This window comes from Bos taurus, chromosome 1 (assembly GCF_002263795.3).
Source record: "Bos taurus isolate L1 Dominette 01449 registration number 42190680 breed Hereford chromosome 1, ARS-UCD2.0, whole genome shotgun sequence".
Lineage (NCBI taxonomy): Eukaryota > Metazoa > Chordata > Mammalia > Artiodactyla > Bovidae > Bos > Bos taurus.
This window is the reverse complement of record NC_037328.1, coordinates 68,786,960-68,811,136: the sequence shown is the minus strand read 5'-3', so window position 1 is coordinate 68,811,136 and position 24,177 is coordinate 68,786,960. Positions and strand designations below refer to the sequence as shown.

Here is a 24,177-nt window from a genome sequence, read left to right as displayed (position 1 = left end):
AAGAGGCTGTCTTGTTAGTATGCAATAGGAGGACTCAGAACATGGCCTGTGAATGTTTGGAAAAGAAATGATCAATCCAACAGAAAAACATGCCAGGGCTATCTTTAGGTAAGTTCTTATTGTTTATTTAATTGGACAACTGGTTTGAGGGTGGGGGGTGGGAGGAAGCCCTCTCCTACTGAAGTAATTCCCTCTGGCTTCAGGATTGTCCTGGGTCTTGCTGATGAGATTATTACTATCTGGAGCTGGCAGAGGTCCCAGCACTCAGTGATCCGGGGATAGGAACAAGTCCCCGCAGGCAGGCATCATTAGTGCCATCAAATCCTATTTACATATCACCTGGGCACATGGCCGGTTGCTGAGGGCTTGCTCAAGGCCTCATGACACTTCATCTGAGGAGCTGATGCCCTTGACAGGGACAGGAAACTAGATACTGATACAAATGGAAAGGAGGCAACGGGGTGGATTATTAGAAATGAATATAAGGTGGCAGACAGGATTTTCTAAGATTTATTCTTAGCTATATTTGTTTAGGGCAATAGAGAAGGAGTTTTATTTTCTGGGTACCAAGGAATGGTAGAAAGGTCATATGTGCGTAAGCAGAGAGCAGAGTAGGACACATTACACACTCTCTACGTTCACATGAGGCCAAAGGCAATCATTTGGGTCACATATTACTGACTGGAGCACTGGAATTCAGAATAGCCCAAGACCAGATGCCAAATAACACTATGTTCCATAATGGCTATTTCTTCACATGATCAAACATGCCATCATTCTTAATGAAGATGCTGTTTGTTTTCTATTGAATATTGCTAAATTTTTATTGTATTTATATTACTTATTGATCACTGAATAACATCTTCAATGATATACATAATTCTTTGAAACATAAGAGCTTTTCCACTGACTACTTCATTCTAAATTCAAGTTGGGTATGGTACAGGCATTCTTATAGCTGACAGATGGAGAAACTGAAGCTCACACAAGACCACAAAGCTGGCTGCAGCTGAGCCAAGACCAGGACATGATGACTTATCTCGTGTCTAGTCCAAGGCATTTCCCACTGGAAAGCACCGCCCATGCTGACCTGGCCTCGCTGGGCTCCCCCAGGGAGGGAGGCGCTGACCTGAGTTGCTGGATAAGGTCTTCGCCCTCCTTGATGACATTAAGTGTGGCATCCAGAGTGGCGGTCTGCTGCTGCTGGAACTGCTTGATCAGTTCCTGGACCGCATCCACAGAGTCTGCACAGACATCCTCCAGCATCTCCTTCTGAAGGTCTTCCATCCATGTCCATAGCTGTAGGGGATAGAGAAAGCAGAGTCTACTCAGGTCACATGGGAGTGGAGGGCTGGGGTGAAGGGCAAGAGTGTGGAACTCAGGTCATCCAACCTACTCTCAACTACTCAGTCAATATCAGACTGTCCTTCTCATCAGCACCCTACGGGTCAGTTTACATCTCTGTATTTATATTCACTATCCATCTCTGCTAAGTTTACTCCATTAGTACAGGCATTCCCTAAGGACAGGAATTACCCTCTGCTTTATTTTCTAGTGATTCTGGAAAACTGGTCTTAGAGCAGGAAGCTCAGTCATTTTTGAGAGAGCGGGAAGAACAGGAAACTGATGGACAAATTCTATTTCATCTTTCATAAAGGAGGACTCTGCACAGTTCCTGCAGATAGCTAGAGGCTGATTCCCAGAAATGTATCATGATTTTATAAATACGTAAGAAAGAATGGGATGTTCACTAAGAACTAAGTGAAGATTAATTAAGAAAATATGTGTTAGGCTAAACTATTTTTTTCTTCTCAGGACTGATTTGTTGGTTAGAAAGTTAACTACTAAAGAGGTATAGCTTATCTTAATTTCAATATAAGACATTTCCCTCGTGATATTCAAGGTGATGAAATGCAGTCAGGATGATATTACTGGTCAGACAACTTTAAAAGAGCTAGTTCAGTTCAGTTCAGTCACTCAGTCATGTCTGACTCTTTGCGACCCCATGAATCACAGCATGCCAGGCCTCCCTGTCCATCACCAACTCCCAGAGTTCAACCAGACTCACGTCCATTGAGTCAGTGATGCCATCCAGCCATCTCATCCTCTGTCGTCCCCTTCTCCTCCTGCCCCCAATCCCTCCCAGCATCAGTCTTTTCCAATGAGTCAACTCTTTGCATGAGGTAGCCAAAGTACTGGAGTTTCAGCTTTAGCATCATTCCTTCCAAAGAAATCCCAGGGCTGATCTCCTTCAGAATGGACTGGTTGGATCTCCTTGCAGTCCAAGGGATTCTCAAGAGTCTTCTCCAACACCACAGTTCAAAAGCATCAATTCTTCGGTGCTCAGCTTTCTTCACAGTCCAACTCTCACATCCATACATGACTACTGGAAAAACCATAGCCTTGACTAGACGGACCTTTGTTGGCAAAGTAATGTCTCTACTTTTGAATATGCTATCTAGGTTGGTCATAACTTTCCTTCCAAGGAGTAGGCATCTTTTAATTTCATGGCTGCAGTCACCATCTGCAGTGATTTTGGAGCCCCCAAAAATAAAGTCTGACACTGTTTCCACTGTTTCCTCATCTATCTGTCATGAAGTGATGGGACCAGATGCCATGATCTTCATTTTCTGAATGTTGAGCTTTAAGCCAACTTTTTCACTCTCCTCTTTCACTTTCATCTAGAAGCTTTTGAGTTCCTCTTCACTTTCTGCCATAAGGGTGGTGTCATCTGCATATCTGAGGTTATTGATATTTCTCCCAGCAATCTTGATTCCAGCTTGTGCTTCTTCTAGTCCAGTGTTTCTCATGATGTACTCTGCATATAAGTTAAATAAGCAGGGTGACAATATACAGCCTTGATGAACTACTTTTCCTATTTGGAACCAGTCTGTTGTTTCATGTCCAGTTCTAACTGTTGTTTCCTGACCTGCATACAGATTTCTCAAGAGGCAGATCAGGTGTTCTGGTATGGCCATCTCTTTCAGAATTTTCCACAGTTGATTGTGATCCACACAGTCAAAGGCTTTGGCATAGTCAATAAAGCAGAAATAGATGTTTTTCTGGAACTCTCTTGCTTTTTCCATGATCCAGTGGATGTTGGCAATTTGATCTCTGGTTCCTCTGCCTTTTCTAAAACCAGCTTGAACATCAGGAAGTTCACAGTTCACATATCGCTGAAGCCTGGCTTGGAGAATTTTGAGCATTACTTTACTAGCATGTGAGATGAGTGCAATTGTGCGGTAGTTTGAGCATTCTTTGTCATTGCCTTTCTTTGGGATTGAAATGAAAACTGACCTTTTCTAGTCCTGCGGCCACTGCTGAGTTTTCCAAATTTGCTGGCATATTGAGTGCAGCACTTTCACAGCATCATCTTTCAGGATTTGGAATAGCTCAACTGGAATTCCATCAACTCCACTAGCTTTGTTCGTAGTGATGCTTTCTAAGGCCCAGTTGACTTCACATTCCAGGATGTCTGGCTCTAGGTCAGTGGTCACACCATCATGATTATCTGGGTCGTGAAGATCTTTTTTGTACAGTTCTGCTGTGTATTCTTGCCATCTCTTCTTAATATCTTCTGCTTCTGTTAGGTCCCTACCATTTCTGTCCTTTATCGAGCCCATCTTTGCATGAAATGTTCCCTTGGTATCTCTAATTTTCTTGAAGAGATCTCTAGTCTTTCCCATTCTGCTGTTTTCCTCTATTTCTTTGCATTGATCACTGAAGAAGGCTTTCTTATCTGTTCTTGCTATTCTTTGGAACTCTGCATTCAGATGCTTCTATCTTTCCTTTTCTCCCTTGCTTTTCGCTTCTCTTCTTTTCACAGCTATTTGTAAGGCCTCCCCAGACAGCCAAGTGTAGTTATTTGAATGGAATAAGTACTGGAAATGATGAGGAGTAGAACTGAATTAGTAAATTAATGGATTGATAGCTCTTCCTCATAGTGAAAACAGGTGGCCTTCCATGGTGCTCCACTTCTAAATGCTCTCAGTGAGCATTTTCATGAGTGGTGGAGGGAAAGACATGTCTGATGTTTGCTTAGAAACAAGAAATCTTCCCCTGGTTAGCAGAAAAGATAAGCTCATGACTCTACCAGGAGAAAAGCCAGTGGAGAGAAAAAATTGATGGAAGGAGCCAGAAGATGCAGACTGTGACTGCTGTTCTTCCCATAACCTGTGGTGTCTCTGAGTACATCACCTGTGCTTGTCAGACTTCACGTGTAACATGGGCTGAGGAGAGCATAAAATAAAAGTTAACTTACAGTCCTAACATTCTGTAAGTTTTCCATGTCAAAAACATGGATAAACATCCATCTTAAGAATATTATTTCATCTTGCTAGTTCTCATTATGGTAAATCATGGTGTGGCCTTTGTAACAAGGGGTTAGAAGAGAGACAATAAAGAGAGACAAAAATAATCTTCAGACTTTTGACAAGTTATTCTTGTCCTTAAGAGAGTAAAGGCCTTACGTGTGACATAAGAGGTTGAGTTCATAAAACTAAGAAGCCCTGGAGGTAACAAATAAAGGGAGGTGTTCTTTTTGGACAGGTAAGAACTTCTCTGAGCTTCAGTTTCCTAATCTACAAAATGGAAAGAAAAAGATTTGACCTGCTCACTTCAAAGGTTATGAAAAATGAATTATTTACTTATTATCAATGCTTTAAATAAAGAGATAGCATTATTAATAAGCCATTGCAAATTATTATTCAGTGTTTCTGTCATTTAGCTGCTTGTGTCTGGTTTAGTTCAATTTACTTATTTATTTATTTTTTACAAATAAGCTTTCTGTTGTAAAACACAAATTTTCAAGACTATTTAAGCTGAGGCACATTTTCCTACAGATATGAATGTATCTATTTCAAATCAGTATGAAATCAGAAAGTTCAGGATATTGGTCACTATAACTTAAAGTTACTTCACACTTTCTGGCTGCTGTTTTTCCTAGAGCAAAACCATTTTCCAACTATGCTGAAGTCCTTGGGTATGAGACAATGGAATCTCTGAAAAATTGCTATATAGAGAGGCAATATAGCATAGCAGTTAAGAACTTCTAAATCAACAATACATTAATTTAAAAAATTAAATAATAAAGGAAAGAAGAAAGAAAGAAAGAAAGGGAGGGAGGGAGAGAGAGAGAAAAAAAAAAAACAAAAGATAAGAAAGAACGAACCCCCCGTTCTACCACATATTAACTCTATAACCTTGGGTAAGTAATGTAATAGTAATAGTTGTTATCCCTACAGAGTTGTAAAGATTATTAATAAAGTGATATATCTGTGTGTGTTATGTCTTTATGTATACACACACAAATAAATGAGATACATGTGTGTATGTATATATACCAGAGAAGGCAATGGCACCCCACTCCAGTACTCTTGCCTGGAAAATCCCATGGATGGAGGAGCCTGGTGGGCAGCAGTCCATGGGGTCGCTAAGAGTCGGACACGACTGAGTGACTTCACTTTCACTTTTCACTTTCATGCATTGGAGAGGGAGATGGCAACCCATTCTAGTGTTCTTGCCTGGAGAATCCCAGGGATGGGGGAGCCTGTTGGGCTGCTGTCTCTGGGGTCGCACAGAGTCGGACATGATTGAAGTGACTTAATACATACACTCTACATTTATATAAATTTTATATATAAATATATACATATGATATAATATGCATATCACTTAGAAACAGTGCTTGGCATATAGTAAGTGCTAGATATTATTATATTTAAAAGATATTTTTATGCAAGTCACCTCCAGTTCCCACTAGAAGACAGAGGAAAAGTTTGAAGTACTCCATTTTTAAATTGGTAAAAGATCGATACTGGATTTGATCTTTCAATATGCTAACATGAGTTGGGCCCCTCTTTTCTGTTTTTTGCAACTTTTTCGTGGGATATCTAAAGAAAACCTAGAGATTGAAAAGTCCAGAAATTTCCTTTTTTTTTTTTAATTTTATTTTTAAACTTTACATAATTGTATTAGTTTTGCCAAATATCAAAATGAACTTTTTAAAAAAGCAAGAAAAGACAAGACTATGTGAAGAGAGAGAGATTAAAATTGTGGACAGGAAACAGGTCACTTAAGAAAAACAAATTTAGTGTGTCCAGGTAGAAAAGGCACTGGATGGAAGACTTCTCAGGATGAGGCTGGTATTCCTATTACAAGAATGAGAGAGCTCAGAAGCTTATAGATATCTTAAGGAATTTATTTTATTCAAGATAATTTTGTTCTCAGTACCATCCTTAAGCTATTTTAATGGCTTCATAGCTTGGAGTTTCTTTTTTTTTCTCCTCTTCAGTAAAAAACTTGAACATTTCTGGTGTAGGTCTAGGGAAGAAAGTCAGCATTATTCTGTTCTGAGGAAATCCACCATGACTCATGACACTCCCTCCACCTGATAACCATGTAGCTAAATTATAGGGACCAGTCAAAGATCAAACTTGTCAAACACGAGATGTCAGTGTAACAACAAAAAGACTAGAGAAAGATTAGGTATGTCTGAGGAAACACACCAACCTTGGGAGTCAATATCATTTTAATAAAAATGTGTCCTACTCCTGTATATTCTCTGATTAATGAGTTGAAGTTGATTTTTCACATTATCAGGTCATATATTCTACTTTATTATAAAGAAAATCTTGTCTGCTACTATTGCTGCTAAGTCGCTTCAGTCGTGTCTGACTCTGTGCGACCTCAGAGATGGCAGCCCACCAGGCTCCCCTGTCCCTGGGATTCTCCAGGCAAGAACACTGGAGTGGGTTGCCATTTCCTTCTCCAAAATCTTGTCTAAGGTAGTTTAAAACCTACCACTAAGGAAAATCAACTAAGAAATCAATGATGTACAACATAGATGCCACTCAGCCCAGTGGTCAGCAGCCTGGTGAGGAAAGGAAAGGGCCGGTCTACCTTCAAAGGATAAAATGTCAAGTAAAATTGCTATGGAATTTGACTCAGAGATAGGGAAGCACCAAAGACAAAGGGTTAGTGATAACATTTCTTCATTTTTCCTTCTGTAAAAACAAAACCAAAACAAAACCCAGAGGGAAAGAAGTTCTTGAATGGAATTGGTATATACTGGGGATAATTCTCGATCTTGCCCTTGTCCTAGCTCTATGATCATGGGAAAACTACTTCCAGTACTTCATACTTAAAGTACATGTGCATAAGTGTGTGTGTGCAGGTGGGTTCTCCAGAAGCTGACCTAAAGAAGAGAGTTGTAATCAAAATGCCTCTCTAAATTGAAAAAAACTGTAGTCACATCTTTGACACCAAGACACCCAAAGTCCAGAGAGTTTAGCACCACTTTGAAGATAATTGCACTACCAAGTTAAGATACTATTTAGTATCTGGAAGGCTTGAGTGGAGAACCACAGGAAAGCATGCACAGTCGCCCCCTGGTGTCAGCAAGCTTAAATTGCAGGCTCATAATTCTGAATAAGCACCTCTGAGGGATAAACATTAACATCAGCGTGACTAACCTATGACTAAGGGCCCATATTCTGTTCCTTAGGCTGTAAGTTTTCTACTATCTGAATTTCCTGTAGGTCTCTTTCTGTCTATGTGTCCATCTGACTTATTCTTGAAGAGCATGCCTAGACTGAAACGAGTCCAAATCAGAGAGTCACTTCTATTATTAATTTATTCATTATCAGGGAGCCAACGAGACTGAGTCAGAATGATCTTGTAGTTCAAGTTATCACAAGCCATTGCCAGAATGAGGTGAAATCATGGAGTGAGTGAGGCAGCTCAGGAGCAGCCACCACATGTTTCTTCCTGCTGTTCTCCATTTCCATTTCTCTCCCCTATGATAATCTTCCTAACCCTCTGGTTATCTACAGTCTAAAACATTAATTAGCACTGTGCCTCTGCCACCAACCCACCTGCTCCCGAGAAAAAAATCTCCTGTTTCAGCCATTTCCAGATCCTCTGTTCTTGATCAAACACACCTGTGCAAAGACCATTATTTCAGGGTTCTGCTCTCTGCTTGGCAAAAATTATTTGGGCCCTGCTTCCCAGGTGGGAGCCTGGTGGGCTACCATTCATGGGTTTGCAAAGAGTCAGACGCAACTGAACATGCATGATACATACACTTAGGTCTCTTTATGTGTTCTCTCAGAGAACACATGTAATTATGGCCCCAAATACCTATATCCAAAAGAATGAACTGATTTGAGACTCTCTGAACTTTTGTAGAGGGGGAGTTAAGGCAGCCTTTCAATGAGCTACATAAAGTTTGCTCTAAGACTGAAACCAGTGAGTTCAGGAAGGGCCAGTGCATGGACCCCATTCTGCTTACATAGAGGGGCAGCCTGAGAAAAGGGCAACTGAAAAGGGCAGGAAGGGAGAGACAGGAAGGAAGAAACTAGCAGGTCTGTAGAAATGATGAGGCTTATGGATTTGGACAGTTCTGGTAGCCATTGTGCTGATACAACTGATTGACTCCTGGAGATGCAAAAGGAACACCAATTCCATGGGATGAATCACCCTCCCTCATTTTGAAGGCATCATTTTCCTTTGGCATTGACTACCAGTTTTTATCTCTTAAATAAATACCATACCAGCCTAACAACTGACATGGAAGAAGAAGTTGTTCTGTTCTTAAGGCCAATAATCCCTTTTGAAAACTGATTTAGTTTTTGTTCTATAGTGGGCAGACAAAGGGATATGTGTGTATGTGTGTATCTACGGCATTTGTGGTATATGTACCTATTTGAGCAGGAAATAGCATGAAAGAATGATTTCACAGGGTTATAAACAATTGGAAATGGCATTTAATTAAACATTTAACAAAGAGCTGAGGTTGATTATCTTGGACACATTCCTTAGTTAATTTGACTCTCATATTATGACTACAAAAATATCTAAAAACAGTTATTTTGAAAACCCAGCAATTGCAGCATTTCCATGGAAACACAGCAAAGAGAGAGAATTCTGCCTGGACAATCTCTGTGGAGCAGATGACACTTGCCACAAACGCCTTTTTTTTAAATGCCTTTTTTTTTTCCCCTGGACAAAGAAAATGAGGACTTGAGTAAATACTTCTCCCTACATTCTCCTTGAGGTTTCCAGACCAGCAAACAGCCAGCTAGCCTCTTGTCCCCAGGCAAAAGGAAGATATTTGAAAGTTCAGCACAATTTCTATTAATCGCTGAGGTTCTGGATGCATAAGAAAGTTCCAAGCACATGTTTGTCACCTATCTTTATTATGTAGCTCTTCTCTCAAAGTAGAGATGGAAAGTTTTGTTTTTATAAAATAGTATTTATTGGGATTGTTCCTTTCAATTGAAAATATTAAAGAAAACTTATAAAACAAATAAAATATTCAAAGGAAAATTAAATCATTCATAACATTCTTAACTTCTTTGGATACTTCCTTCTAGTCTTTATTCTAAGTGCGTAATCAAAATTGTGGTCGTGATAGATATACAGCTTTTTATATATTATACCACAAGCTCTTTCTCATACCATTAATGATCTTTGACACTGTGATTTATAACTGTATAATATTTCACTCTATAGATTCATTATGATTTAATGAATCACTTAACATGGAATATTTAGATGGTTTCTAATTATTCAAGGTTATTACTAACACTGCAATTAAATAATTAGAAGCCTTTAACCCTCCGGACGCCTTTAGTCACGAAGAATTCACAAAGCCAGCAAACAGAATCAAGCAGACTCTTGAATCTGCGGAAGAAACGAGCCTGGGGGACATCTTCTTCATATCTTCCTTCTGTTTCCCCTCTGATCCTAATTAAAGTACATCTTTGATACAGCTGAGTAGAAAATTATTCTTCCATTCACTCTATTTACTATAAGAGAGAAAACATCCATAGCAACTCAAAATTCCCTAACAGACTTGTGGACTAGTAAACTTGGCTACTAACCTTGCCATGAGTAAAAATCAGAACTTTGCCTACAGAGTAAAGAGGATGGAGTCAAGAGTTAATTGACCAGGATCAGCCAGGATCCACACTTAGCAAGGTCTGAGAGGCGGTGTGTCTTGAAAGGCATTAAACAGAATAGGGAAAGAGCAAACCACAGGTGTTCCTTCATTAGCCCATTCAAGGATCCTCACTTCTGACTACCCAACAATCCATTTCTGCCTGCTATACAGGCTGTAGAGGAAAGCTCCCACAGGCAACTCAGATTTCCCCACCTGCCTTTCTTTGTTTACACTGTCCGTAGAGTTCAAATCAAAGAACTGGAGTAGATGAATGATGCAATTGAATGGGCTTTCCCTCACCTTTTTATTTTTTCTATTTTCTTTTTTTTTAGGAGAAGTGACTAGCTTCTCATTGTCAAGTAAGCCTGTTTAATATTTATTCAGCGTCACTAAGTATCAGACACAGCAGCAGAAATATTAGAATCTATGTTTACACATCTAAACCCACATGTATACTTACATATGAGTACCCCCAATTTAACGAGGGAGAGTCAATAATCTCAGTGAGATCCCAGCATTGTTGATGAGGTACAGACACAGTGCTCCTATCCTGTCTGGGTGGGAAGCTGGAAGCCCCAGGGAAGAATTTCAAGGAAAAATGATGCCTCTGAGTTGAGTTCTTTACAACCTACTTTACAACCTACTTTAGAGATGATCTAAGGATAAATTTTGGAGGGAGTTTTCCACTAGGAAAAAGTGGGTATTAGAATTGTACGACTCAAATTTGTAATGGTCACCATCATAATTATCACAAAATAATAGAGACTAAGTAATTACCCCAAAGACACACAGCCGTGCCCAGTGAAGATCTGGATCTGGAAATCTGGCATCTAAGATCTTGCTGCATCTAACATGTGTGTGTATAACACATATGCATAAGTGTGTACTCACATACACAGGTCGTATTCTCTACTCTGTATAAAAGGGGCCTCAGACAGACTAGTTTGGGGGTAGGAAGGTAACTGAGAGGAAACAGGCAGATAAAAAGTCCTAAAGGATGCCCCACCATGAGGAGCCCCACTATGATAGCCACTCAAAATGATACTTTTCTTTCCCTCCTGGAAAAAAGTTAGAATGTATATGATCTGAGAGTTGTAGATCTCTTGAACAGAAAAGGCCTCACAATCACACACCCCTTTGCATCCAGGCAGGACTGCTCCTAATTTCTCTCCTATTTTGGGGTCCCAAAGATAGAGACTATGCTACTTGCCGACAGCCTCAAATAAATTCCTGGGTTTAGAAAACTCTTCCAAGTCTGTTTCCTGGCTGTTGTACGAAAGGCCAATGAGGAACTGCAGGAGCTTTAGAGTCAGAAAGATCTGGGTTCAATCCTTACATTTACCACATCCTCACTACAAGACCTTGGGCAAATTATTAATTTCTCTGATATATAAAATTAGAATTAAAAATGACAATTCTCAGTGCTATTGACTAGACAGAGGAATAGTTAGGCACATAGTAGGGGAAATCCGTTTTCGTTCCCTCTCCCTTTCTCCACCTGTCCCAGTAACATCCCACTCACCTTGGTACTATTTCATACGAATGTGGTTGCATAAACTGAGCCATGGTGGGAAAACAAGTCTCAGATTCAAACAGGACCAAACTTAGCAAGGTTTGAGAGCTATCTTGGAAAACAGTGGTTAATAACTGCATCCCTGACTATTCTTTCACTTTTTTCATCTAAGAGCTACCCTGCCTCTGTCTTGGAGTTTGGAAAGGTAAAAAGATGAGTAAGGAGAAGGAAGAAGAGCAGAGGAGACGCGAGAGGGAGACAGGAGGACAGAATGCATGGTAGCAGGTAAGAACACGAGCACAGAATTTAGGAAAACAGGTCAAGACCCTGCTGCACTGAGCAGCTCTGTAACTTCAGACAGGTTCTTTTCTGGGCCTTAGCGTCTTCATTTGAAAATGTGTTGAGTAAAGTCTGTATCATAATATTCTCACGAGGATTACATGAGATGATGTATGTGTCTAGCAAGTAGTCAATATTCAATTAGAAAAAGATACTACCTAATATACACTGAGTGCTTGCAACAGACCAAATCTTAGGCTAGATAAATCACATATATCACACCAGGCTTAATTACTATTATTAATTATGATTATCGACATCAAATAAAGAAGAAGAGGAGAAAAAAAAATCTTGAAATCACATTAGAACCATAAAGGGCCTTAGGGACATTGAGTCTAACTGCGCAACTTTATAAATGAGGCAACCTAAGGCCATTGGAAAAGACTCTGATGCTGGGAGGGATGGGGGGCAGGAGGAAAAGGGGATGACAGAGGATGAGATGGCTGGATGGCATTACCGACTTGATGGACGTGAGTTTGAGTGAACTCTGGGAGATGGTGATGGACAGGGAGGCCTGGCGTGCTGCGATTCATGGGATTGCAAAGAGTCGGACACAACTGAGCGACTGAACTGAACTGAACTGAAGGCCAGAGACACCGTGATTAGCACAAACACACAGGGTTTTATAGCAGCAGGCTCTGGACTAGAATCCCACCCTCCTTGTTCCATGTCCAGAAGGCTAAAGATGCAGCTAGAGAGCTTTCCTGGGAGCTTCAGTTACCTTTTCAGGAGCAGCACTTCCCTGGAAACTAACCTGGTCCACATCTCCTTTGGCAGCCTACAGCCCCACAGTCCTCACAAGGAACGTGGCTCTTGTTCATTCATGCTCTTTTCTCTCACCCACAGCCTCATAATTAAAAGAGAATACACATGCCTTTGGTTTCTGAGACCTTATTCAGAATCGAGTAAGCCACAGCAAGCAGACAACTAGGCAGGAAAACTTGGATTAAAGCTAATCCCCCCCACACCCCCCTTGCTTTACAGACTCTCATCAGAGGGTGGTTGTAGGTCCCATGGAGAAGAAGCAGAGCTAGCTTCACAGGGCTCCCCAGCCCTTCATCTGCCTGGGGAATCTCAGTTAGAAAACATCTTTTCATGTTTAATTCTGATAGACACTGCAATGATCTGTATTCATTCCCACAGAGAGTCAGAAAAGCCTGTGAAGGAGAAACAACCAGGCTTCTTAAGGCATTTCAAATATCAAAAATCAACTTAATTAAGTAAGGTTAATATTTCTTCCTGAGCAGCAATCCAACTTTAATTGATACTTCATAAAAAAATTAATTCCTGGGGGAGTACAAGCATGTATACACCTAATGAGTTCATCTGTCAAGGGTGTTATTACAGAAGATGTTAAATGTGCCTCCTCACCGGCCACTTAGACTGCCCCGTGTTAATCGGAGCCAAAAAGCAACCATAGGTCTGCAACTCTACTGCTCTCTGTGGGCTCTTTGATCCTGCCAACAATGTAACATGATCCATCCTCCTCTACCCTGTCTCCACTCTGTGAATGATTCAGGGGCCAGATTTAAGCCCAGCCTCCTGCATGGACGGCATCCCAGTTTCCCTCCCTTCACTGGCTTTTGCTCCACAATGAGAAAGGTTAGGACACTCTCACTTTATTAGCACACTGTGGCAGACTTCATTAGATGATTTAATCCTCTGTTTAAAAAAAATAAAATAAAAACTTTGAACAGATTTGCAAACTCTCTATATTCCCTGCTGGTAGGAAAGATGATTTAAGTTCTGCAGGACTCTGATTTCTGATGGGAAACATCAACCAAGAGAAACTGGGTGTTGCATGGGAAAGAAATCTCTGATCCTCTATTATTGCCTCTTAAGGTGACTATTTCTATACTAGGAATTCCCAAATTTCTCCAGTTGCAGACTGAATGCTCTAACAGACCCCCCCAAACCATCTGCCTCCCCAGCCCTCTCCTCACTAGAAATAACGAGGAAATTTTGCCCCATATTGGTTGAGACCTCAGTGTAAATTATCAGGAGCAAGTTGTTAATATCATCAACCTCAGGAGGCTAGTAACTTCCAGACCACCCAGGACACCAGGCAGACCTCAGGGAGCTAGGACATCGACCTGACTGTTGCCAGAAAAAAGCAGCCCAGCCCAATGCCCCTCCTTGCTAACTGCCCATACCTCTTTGGTGTGAGTATGGAAGGAGACAGACATGTCCAGCAGAAGCTTCCGCTGCTCCACCCTGCGCACGAAGTCTTGGATGCGCACCTCCAGGTGTCTAGCTGCCTTGTAGATCTCCTCCGGGTCACATTCCCCTGTCTGAGCCAGCTGCTCTGCCGCTTCTAGGAGCTTGTCCGCATTGGTGTATGTATTCTGCCAGCAACGACAGTGAGGAAAAGTCAACTTGCAGTCACGAATGGAGCGTCACGTCTTCCCCCAGCCCACCAGGGCTGCCCAGAGCTGGAGCGCAGTGCGTGGGCACTGAGCCCAGAGCTCCCTAATCTGGCACGGAAGAGCTGAGTGCCCAGCTCACCCACCACCTCCCAGCAAGCCAGCAGCCTGCCTGGCAGCTCAGCACAAGCGGGTACTAGCTCAGTGCCTCCTCTGTGCCTGGGATTTCTCCCAGGTGGGGTGTCCTGGAAAGAAGTGAGCAGACATGCTAGAATCTCCATTCCTCAGCCTCGCCTGGACCCCCTACCCTTAGGGAGATCCACCACTGCCCTCACCTCTCAGGCTGTAACTGCCAGAGTTGGAAATACCTCATCCACAAAGATCAGCTGTGTTTCTATATGAGAACACCAGAGAAATAATAACTGGGAAACTTGCATGACTTTTCCCCCAAGTCCCTTATAACTACTGGTGTTTATCTTTTGGAACAGAGCTATCTCTTTGGAGGGGAAAGGGTCAGAACTCAGGGAACTGACAGAAGGAAGCAGCCACAGCCAGAGTGAGGAGATACAGGCAATTCCCTGTGTGCCCAGTAAAGGCTTAAAGCTTGCAGGAAGGTTGGGGAGGTGTCTGGTGATTTTGTTTATCTTACGCTACTGCATGCACGCACACATGAACACACTCATTCTCACACACACACTCTCCTCCAAACCCCTGTCTATGTTCTCCAGAGCATTTTGAAAAGCAACCAACTTGTAATTATTGCTCATCAGGATGGAGTCACTGCCTCTGCAATACATGTATGTCAGTTAGTACATATATGCCATGGATACAATTTTTCCTGGGTAGGCTTCCTGTAAAAGAGAGTTCCAGACAGACCCTTAATTAGAGCTGGTGGCTCAGATGCACATTATATTTCTCAACACCCTTATAATGACACAAGGCCCAACAAAGTGATGAACAAGTGAACTGGGGATGATATGAAACTGGCGGCAGAAACAGTCAGGATCAAGTGCAAAGTGAGTGGAGAAGTGGAACGAATTTTGTAGCAATGATTGTGCGTGGTGCTTTACTTTGCCTATATCTGAGTGGTCTCCGGTCCCTGGAGAGTTCACTCACCTGAAGACCTGGGTGTTAAAGGTTGAATTGTGTCCCCTCTAAATTTGCATGTTGAAGCCCTCAGCCCCAGGACCTCAGAATGGGGCCCTTATTTGGAGACAGAGTAATGGCAGAGGTAATTAAGATCAAATCATAGTGAAGTAGGATTCCTAATTCAATATGACTGCTGTCTTTACAAAAATAACACCATGTAAAGACAGGTACCTCCCTTGTGGTCTGCGCTTAAAGATAGGTCCCATGTGTCACTCACTGTGGGTTCTTCATGCCAGACACCATGGCTGGTAGACAATAGGCACTTACTAAATGTCTACTGAACGAACAAGACTCAGAGCTTGAATGAGCATGTCATGTCTGGGTAAGTTGAGCTAACCTCACTAAAATTGGAGAGTAGAAGGAAATCATATTTATAAGGCAGGGAAGGGCCAGATAATAGATTTTACAGTGAGAGGGAGAGGAGAGCCGGTGGGAGGGCAACAGGGTCAGCACTAGAAGCAGAGCTCCCTTCTTTACCTGTTTCCCAGCCCTCCTCCCCATCATGACTGGAAAGAGCCTCTAAAATTCAGACCCAGTCATAGCTCTCTTCCACGTAAAACTGTCCAGTGGCTTTCCACTGCCTCTGGGGTAAAACCCCTCAGGGTGCCATGCAGGGCCCCTCTTCATCTGACACTTGTTTTTTCCCTTCAGCCTCAACTCCCCTAAAACAGCCTGTGAAATAAATTGCTTATACTTCTGGAAACTCATAGCACTGGGTCTTCCCCTGTGCTTCTGCCTAGGTTGTCCTTCCCCTACTTTTTTTCCCATGACCAACTCTTACTCACCCTGTAAGACCCAGCCCAGGTGTCACTTCCTCCAGGAAGTTCACCCTGAGATCCACTTCCCTCCCAAGGTTGGCCTATATGAGCCCCTCTGAGCTCTCAGAGTGATCTGTGCCAAACCTCTTCTTGGTTCCTGCCATATTCTAATGCCAGTGTTTGCCTTTCTCATCCACTTAGGGGCAGGCAGTCTTTCACTTCTTTCCCTTGGTGCCTGGTACCAAGTAAGTGCTCTATAAAAATTTAATGAATGAATTAATAAATTAAAGAATACATCAATCCCCACCAATCCTAATGTTCAATCCTTAGCCCCATCAACTACTTGGTACAAGATCTTATATGCTAGAATTTATGTTCAATGTTTAATCTCATTTGGTTTATCCTATTTCCTGGCAGAATCCTGAAATAAGAATGTGCTTATAGAATATAAATTAAAGTGTTAATGGAGCAATTCACTGATACCTGTCATTGCCCCAATTGGGCAATCCTTGTCCCACTGGGGCAAGGATCACAACTGGGAGGGCAACGGGGTCAGCACTAAAAGCTGGGCTCCCTTCTTTACCTGTTTCCTAGCCCTCCTCCCCATCATGACTAGAAAGAGCCTCTAAAATTCAGACCCAGTCACAGCTCTCTTCCATGTAAAACTGTCCAGTGGCTTTCCACTGCCTCTGGGGTAAACCTTCTCACCTTCTGACCAAGCCAACAAGAGTTTCTACCCCAGGGCCAGAATCCAACTCACTATGGGTATAGTTCCTAGGCATTCTTTGGCTCCTCAGTCTCCTATCCTCTGCCTTGGGTTTGATCCCTTGATGACATTTCCTAATTGGCATTGCAAAAATAGGTTACGAGTAGGGGGACATCAATTCCTCAGCCCCTGGGGCTTTTAGGCAGGGCCTGTGGTAACTGGAGCCCTGGGTCAGAGATTTAGGCCATATGGATGGCTGCATTTCCTGTTCTTCCCTCCCTCCATGCCTGTGTCTACCAGGTAAAAGGTTCTAGATAATTCAGCCCTTACGTTGATGGGCATAAATCTCATCTTCACCTCATTGTGCTTTGCAGATCCTGCTTTTTGTTTTACAAACTGAAGGTTTGTGGCAACCCTGTGTTAAGCAAGTCTATCAGCATTGTTTTTCCAACAACATCAGCTCACTTCATGTCTCTATGTCACATTTTGGTAATGCTTGCAATATTTTAAATTCTTTCATTATCATTATCTTTGTTGATTTTTGATCATTGATCTTTGATGTTACTACTAGGACTTACTGAAGGCTCAAATGATGGCTAGCATTTTCTAGCAATAAAGCATTTTTCAATATCATGGAGGGCATTTATTCATTTACATTGAAGGTCTCTTTACATCTGATCATTTCTACAGCTGTGCATACACAAATAACTCAAACATGAATCCTCCAGAAATTTAGGTTCATATTTGACTTCAAAAACACATCTCTAAAAGTCCCAAACTGAATCCTCCAGGAATTTAGGTTCATATTTGACTCTATAAACATGTTTCTGACAGTACCATCAACTCCCCAAGTCAACATATCCTTCTGGAATCCTGCACCCCTACTGGATCACATTTACTTTTCTCGATCACACTGAGCTAATAACAGAAACCAGGGGTGTGTTTTCCCTTCGTAATGTACCTATATCCTAGATTTCAGTTTCCAAGTGTCCTGAAGAAAGCTTCTGATAGAACCAACAACTAGGTAGGGTGTTACAGCATTATGTATCGGAACTCAGATGATCACACATGTCACCATCACAGTGAGGACAGGGGCTGGGCCTAACCCAAATCTTCCTGGGACATCCTAAGTCTGTAAGAATCTCCCAAAGTTCAGCCTGTAGCTGGGCAAGTCTCTCCTGATGAAGAATACCCAAAGTGCTGTAACTCTCCCGAGGGACAGGATAAAGCTCTAGACTTAAATCAGGAAGCCTATCAGTATGATGCAGGAGACTCTCTAGGATGGCCATGGAGATGAGATTTCCACACACGCTGATGACCCTGAGCTGGGAGCAGTGGCTCAGGGCAGGCAGAATGGCCGTGAGATGGGAGTCCATGATCCCATACAGGTTTAAGTCCAGTTCTTCCAGAGAGCCTACAACTTTCTCCAGCAGAACTTGGAGGAGCTCAGGACTAAAGCTGGTCAGGATAACACCACTCAGATTCAGGCCCTTTAGCTGATAGATGTTCAGTCTCTGGGACAGATTGGTCAAGTCAGATTCTCTAGACAGGCAGTTGGTTACTGAGAGGTTGTCCAAGGCGGGTCTTCAGGCATCTGAGTATCTGGCTCAGATGGCCTTCCAAGAAAGATGGAGATTCCATTAGGAGATACTGGAGGTACTACAGCCTGAGGATCTGAGAAGTAAATTGCAGAAGATGCTGATTGTCCTGATCCTCAACAGCAGACACATGAATGGGGCAGAGAAGGAGTTTCTGAACATTGCTCATCTTGCCCAGCTGATCCTCAGCTGGCCAGAGTGGACAGCTTCTGAGTGAAACTCAAATCCACCTCCTGTACACAGTCCAGCTTCACTAAACTGAGAACTCTCTTAGTATCTTCCGTAGACACTGAAATAACCTTCATCTTCTTACAGCATAGGTGTATAGAGCCTTTTCTCTGTCCCACCCACATGAAGAAGTAAGCGAGGAATTTACCCAGGCCTTTTTCTTGAGACAAAGTTCTATGACTACCTCCCAGGGAGTCAAGGGATGCTTTGTCCTTGACATGTCCTCAGCCACTGGTGCCATCGGTGAGCTTGAGGGTACATAGTCCATGTCTCCAGACCACGTCCTCCAGAAGTCCCAGCCAGTATTCCTCAAGTCCAGCACCTGAAATTTGTACTTCCTGGGGTGAACCTTCTGGGCCAGCAGGATATCAAGGCCATCCAGCACTGCTTGTAAGGTTCCCTTGTAAGGCTGCTGCATCAGGCCCCCCAGAGTCAGGTGGGCAAAGGGCCAGGCTTGCACCATGGCCTTCAGGGTCTCACTATGTCTGCCAGAGAAGGTGACCATGAATAATGGTGGGTAGAGCTCAGTAGGCAGACACTCCAAAGAGGTGATGGCTGAGGCTTCGTCTCTCATCAGGCTTACTGCTGCTAAGTTCACAAATCTGGGTGGGTTGTGAACACTCATCCTGACTCTTCTCTGAATGGAATCCAGCTCTGATCTGTTTGGTGGGTTGCTCAGACCTCAGACTTGGTGGAGAACACAGGCAGTGACTCCAGAGTGAGAAGCTTCTGCATCTCTTCTTTGATGATTGATGCTTTTATAGAACTTTTCTAACCACATCTGCCCTCCTTCCAACCACTAACTTCTAATCAGAAGGCACTTCCTGTTAAGATTCCACAGCGCCCCTCAGGTTAACCCTGACTGGGTTACTGTCAATCTCCATATGAATTGATTGAGTCAGACCTTCATTAATAAAAGAGAAAGAACAGGGGGAGAGGTGGTGGCATCAAGGATTTATTCATTGATTTACCTCAAAAAATTGGATTGAGTTTTGCTAATATGGACAGTTGTATCCCTGGATGTGAGAAAGGGAAAGGATTATGGGTTTCTGACATTACACAAAAAGCTAAGTCAAAAACAATGTCTTCAACATATCATTGTTGGGAGATCTTTGGCAAAATCAAAGTTGTTAAATGTCCCAGAATTAAAACAGCTTCATAAAGGCAGTGGTATCATTTCCAAAGGAAACAAAATAAACTCCTATTTCTTTCAAGTTGTCACTTAGGTGTTATATGAGGAAGATAGCAAATTATGAGTGTATTCAGAGAGTTAAGGGATGTGCAATTGGAGATGTGGTTGGACCTCCAGATTCAAGTTCTGACTTATTTAAAGAACATCTAGTCAAAATCCTAATGAGAATTAAGGGTGGGTGATGGGCAGTGTGGTGGTGGCCATTCCTAAAGGGACCCTGTGAATGACTCAAACAGCATCATATATGTTGTTTTTTTGTTTGCTTTTCTCTTGGGAAAGAGGGACATTAAAGACTTTTCTTTGGGTGATATTTAGAAATTAAACACAAGAGGCTAAGAGGAGACAGTGTCATCTTTGAGGGTGTTTCCTCCTAGAATGTTGCGATCAGGACAGCAAATTGACATGAAAAGACTAAATCTGAGAATGTGAGCAAAGGGAGACATGACCAGCTCTGCACAGGAGGGCATTTTCATGTCTGGGAGTCAATGATGGTGGTCATTTTGGGCTCTTTGGGAACTTGGAGCAGGGGGTGAAACAAATGTGGATCAGTCTGACCTAACCTTGTGCTCAACATGGCCACTGCTACCAGTAAACACTGTCTTTCAGGTTCTTCACACAGGGGATGAGCCGAGATGGCAACTGACCGCAGGCGTATTCTAGGGACATCACCAGATGGTCAACACCAAAATCAGATTGGTTATATTCTTTGCAGCTAAAGATGGAGAAGCTCTATACAGTCAGCAAAAACAAGAACAGGAGCTGACTGTAGCTCAGATCATGAACCCCTTGTTGCAAAATTAAGACTTAAATTGAAGAAAGTAGGGAAAACCATTAGGCAATTTGGGTATGACCTAAATCAAATACCTTACGTTTATACAGTGGAAGTGACAAACAGATTCAAGGGATTAGATCTGGTAGACACAGAGCCTGAAGAACTATGGATGGAGGTTCATGACATTGTACAGGAGGCAGTGATCAAGACCATCCCCGAGAAAAAGAAATGCAAAAAGGCAAAATGCTTGTTTGAGGAGGCTTTATAAAATTGCTGAGAAAAGAAGAGAAGTGAAAGGCAAAGGAGAAAAAAAGAAAGATATACTCATTTAAATGCAGAGTTCCAAAGAACAGTAAGGAGAGATAAGAAAGTCTTTTTAAGTGAACAATGCAAAGAAATAGAGGAAAACAACAGAATAGGAAAGACTAGAGATCTCTTCAAGAAAATTAGAACTACCAAGGGAACATTTCATGTAAAGATGGGCACAATAAAGAACAGAAACGGTATGGACCTAACAGAAGCACAAGATATTAAGAGGTGGCAAGAATACAAAGAAGAACTATACAAAAAAGATCTTAATGACCCAGATAACCACAATGGTGTAGTCACTCACCTACAACCAGACATCCTGGAGTGTGAAGTTAAGTGGGCCTTAGGAAGCATCACTACAAACAAAGCTAATGGAGGTGATGGAATTCCAGCTGAGCTTTTTTCAAATCCTAAAAGATGATGCTGTTAAAGTGCTGCACTCAATATGCCAGCAAATTTGGAAAACTCAACAGTGGCCACAGGACTGGGAAAGGTCAGTTTTAATTCCAAGCCCAAAGAAGGGCAATGCCAAAGAATGTCCAAACTACCACACAACTGCACTCATTTCACATGCTAGCAAGGTCATGCTCAAAATTCTCCAAGCTAGGCTTCAACAGTACATGAACTGAGAACTTCCAGATGTTCAAGCTGGATTCAGAAAAGGTAGAGGAACCAGAGATCAAATTGCCAACATCTGCTGGATCATCGAAAAAGCAAGAGAATTCCAGAAAAACATCTGCTTCATTGACTATGCTAAAGCCTTTGTGTGGATCACAACAAACTGTGGAACATTCTTCAAGAGATGGGAATACCAGACCATCTTATCTGCCTCCTGAGAAACCTGTATGCAGGTTAAGAAGCAACAGTTAGAACTGAACATGGAACAACATACTGTTTCAAAATTGGGAAAGGAGTGCATCAAAGCTGTATATTGGCACCTTGTTTATTTAACTTACATACAGAGTACATCATGTGAAATGCCAGGCTGGATGAAGTACAAGCTGGAATCAAGATTGTCAGGAGAAATATCAATAACTTAGATATGCAGATGACACCACCCTAATGGCAGATAGTGAAGAGGAACTGAAGAGCCTCTTGATGAAGGTGAAAGAGGAGAGTGAAAAAGCTAGCTTAAAACTCAACATTCAAAAACTAAGATCATGGCATCCGGTCCCATCACTTCATGGCAAATAGATGGGGAAAAAATGGAAACAGTAACAGACTTTATTTTCTCGGGCTCCAAAATCACTGCAGATGGTGACTACAACCATGAAATTAAAAGGCACTTGCTCCTTGGAAGAAAAGTCTAGATTTGTCTGACAAATCTAGATAGCATATTAAAAAGCAGACACATTACTTTGCCAACAAAGGTCCAAACAGTCAAAGCTATGGTTTGTCCAGTAGTCATGGATGCGAGAGTGGACCATAAAGAAGGGTGAGCGCTGAAGAATTGATGCTTCTGAACTGTGGTGTTGGAGAAGACTCCTGAGAGTCCCTTGGACTGCAAGATCAAACCAGTCAATCCTAAAAGAAATCAACCCTGAATACTTACTGGAAGGACTGATGCTGAAGCTGAAGCTCCAGTACTTTGTTCACCTGATGCCAAGAGCCGACTCACTGAAAAAGGTCCTGACGCAGGCAAAGATTGAAGGCAGGAGGAGAAGTGGGTGGTAGAGGATGAGATGGTTAGATAGCATCACTGACTCAATGGATATGAATTTGAGCAAACTCCGGGAGATAGTGAAGGACAAGGAAGCCTGGCGTACTGCAGCCCATGGGGTTGCAAAGAGTAGGACAGGACTGACTGACTGAACAACAATATTCTAGGGACTCTGGGAGCTGAACCATAATCCCTCACATTTGGTTATTCTCACAATATTTTAAATTCTTTCATTATCATTATCTTTGTTGATTTCTGACCAGTGATCTTTGATGTTACTACTATAACTTGCTGAAAGCTCAGATGATGGTTAGTATTTTTTTAGCATTAAAGCATTTTTTAAAAAGTCATATACATTGTTTTTTTAGACATAATGCTATGGCACACTTAACAGACAAAACTTTTATATGCACTGGGAAACCAAGATTCATGTGGCTCACTTTGTTTTGGTATTTGGTTTATTGCAGTGGTCTGAAAGTGAACCCACAACAGCTCTGAGGTATGCCTTCCTTCCATTCCCCCTGCTGCAGCCTTGGCTCATGACTTTATGCCTTTCCTCAGGGAGGAAACAGAGCATTGGAGGATAACTTGTCTCTAAAAACATTGTCATCCCAGCAATCTAGCTGTGGTTTCAGCCTCCTTAGGCTGAAGCAGAAGGATGAGAAGTAGGCTTTTTAAAGACAGAGTGTGGAAGAGGCGGCGAGTGAAAACACTTGTGGAGTTAAGAGGTGACCTCCTTGATAACATGAAGTTAGCACTCTGGGCCCTGTGCTCTGGGGATGAGGATGGATGAGGATGGATAAGGCCAAAGTTCCTCTTATAATTCAAAAGAGGTAGTGTGGACCGGAGGATGTAACAACCAGAGGGCCAGTATAGAACTGTCCCCTCCTGACGATTATTTTTCCAGGCTTGGAAATGGACATTTGCCTTATCTCCTAGTGTAGCTAGTCCTAAGTTTAAGGATAAGTAGTGATCCAAAAGTTCCTTTGTAAGACTCTTATTTAGCACCAGGAGTGTATATTCCATGTAAATGGGAGTTAGATTCCCAGGACAAAATAGAGAAAATCAGTTGAGCACATAGCATTTTTTTTTTTTTTTTGGCTATGCTGCATGGCATGTGGGATTTTAGTTACTTAATCAGGGATTAAATCTGAGCCCCCTGCAGTGGAAGAGCAGAGTCTTTACCACTGGGAAGACTCCATACCATATTTAAAATATAGTACTAGCTTCTCAGGTGGCTCAGTGGTAAAGAATCCACCTGTCCATACAGAAGATACAGGAGACCCAGATTTGATCCCTGGGTTGGGAAGACCTGCTGGAGGAGGAAATGGCAACCCATTCCAGTATTCTTGCCTGAAAAAAAATCCCATGGACAGAGGAACTTGGGGGTTACAGTCCATGGGATCTCAAAGAGGCAGACATGACTGCGTACGCAAGCTCACTGATACAGCACATCAGTACAGTCAAAATGTATAACTAGGGTGATACAGGAAAATGCTTTTCGGTTTTCATTCCAGGGCATCAGGCACATATTTCTCCATCATCTGTTGGCTCTTGGAGAGGACGAAGGGATGGACTCTGATGACAGCAAAGTGTCAAAGCAATAGGATGGAAAGGAGGAAACCACTTGGTGACAGTGATGGGTTA

At 42.2% G+C, this 24,177-nt stretch overlaps 1 protein-coding gene across 20 annotated transcripts in view; it reads right to left on the bottom strand.

Annotated features, from left to right (window-relative positions):
• KALRN (kalirin RhoGEF kinase) overlaps positions 1–24,177 on the bottom strand; it is a 692,240-nt gene that overhangs the window by 315,041 nt on the left and 353,022 nt on the right. For 16 of the 20 annotated variants that reach the window (XM_024991355.2, XM_024991361.2, XM_059886080.1 and 13 more), the window contains exons 11-12: positions 13,949–14,140; positions 1,091–1,299 (exon numbers count right to left, since the gene is read on the bottom strand). In XM_024991355.2, coding sequence (XP_024847123.1) covers positions 1,091–1,299; positions 13,949–14,140 — 401 coding nt within the window. The remainder of the gene's footprint in view (positions 1–1,090; positions 1,300–13,948; positions 14,141–24,177) is intronic. The other 4 variants (XM_059886082.1, XM_059886083.1, XM_024991394.2 and 1 more) reach the window with 1 other exon arrangement.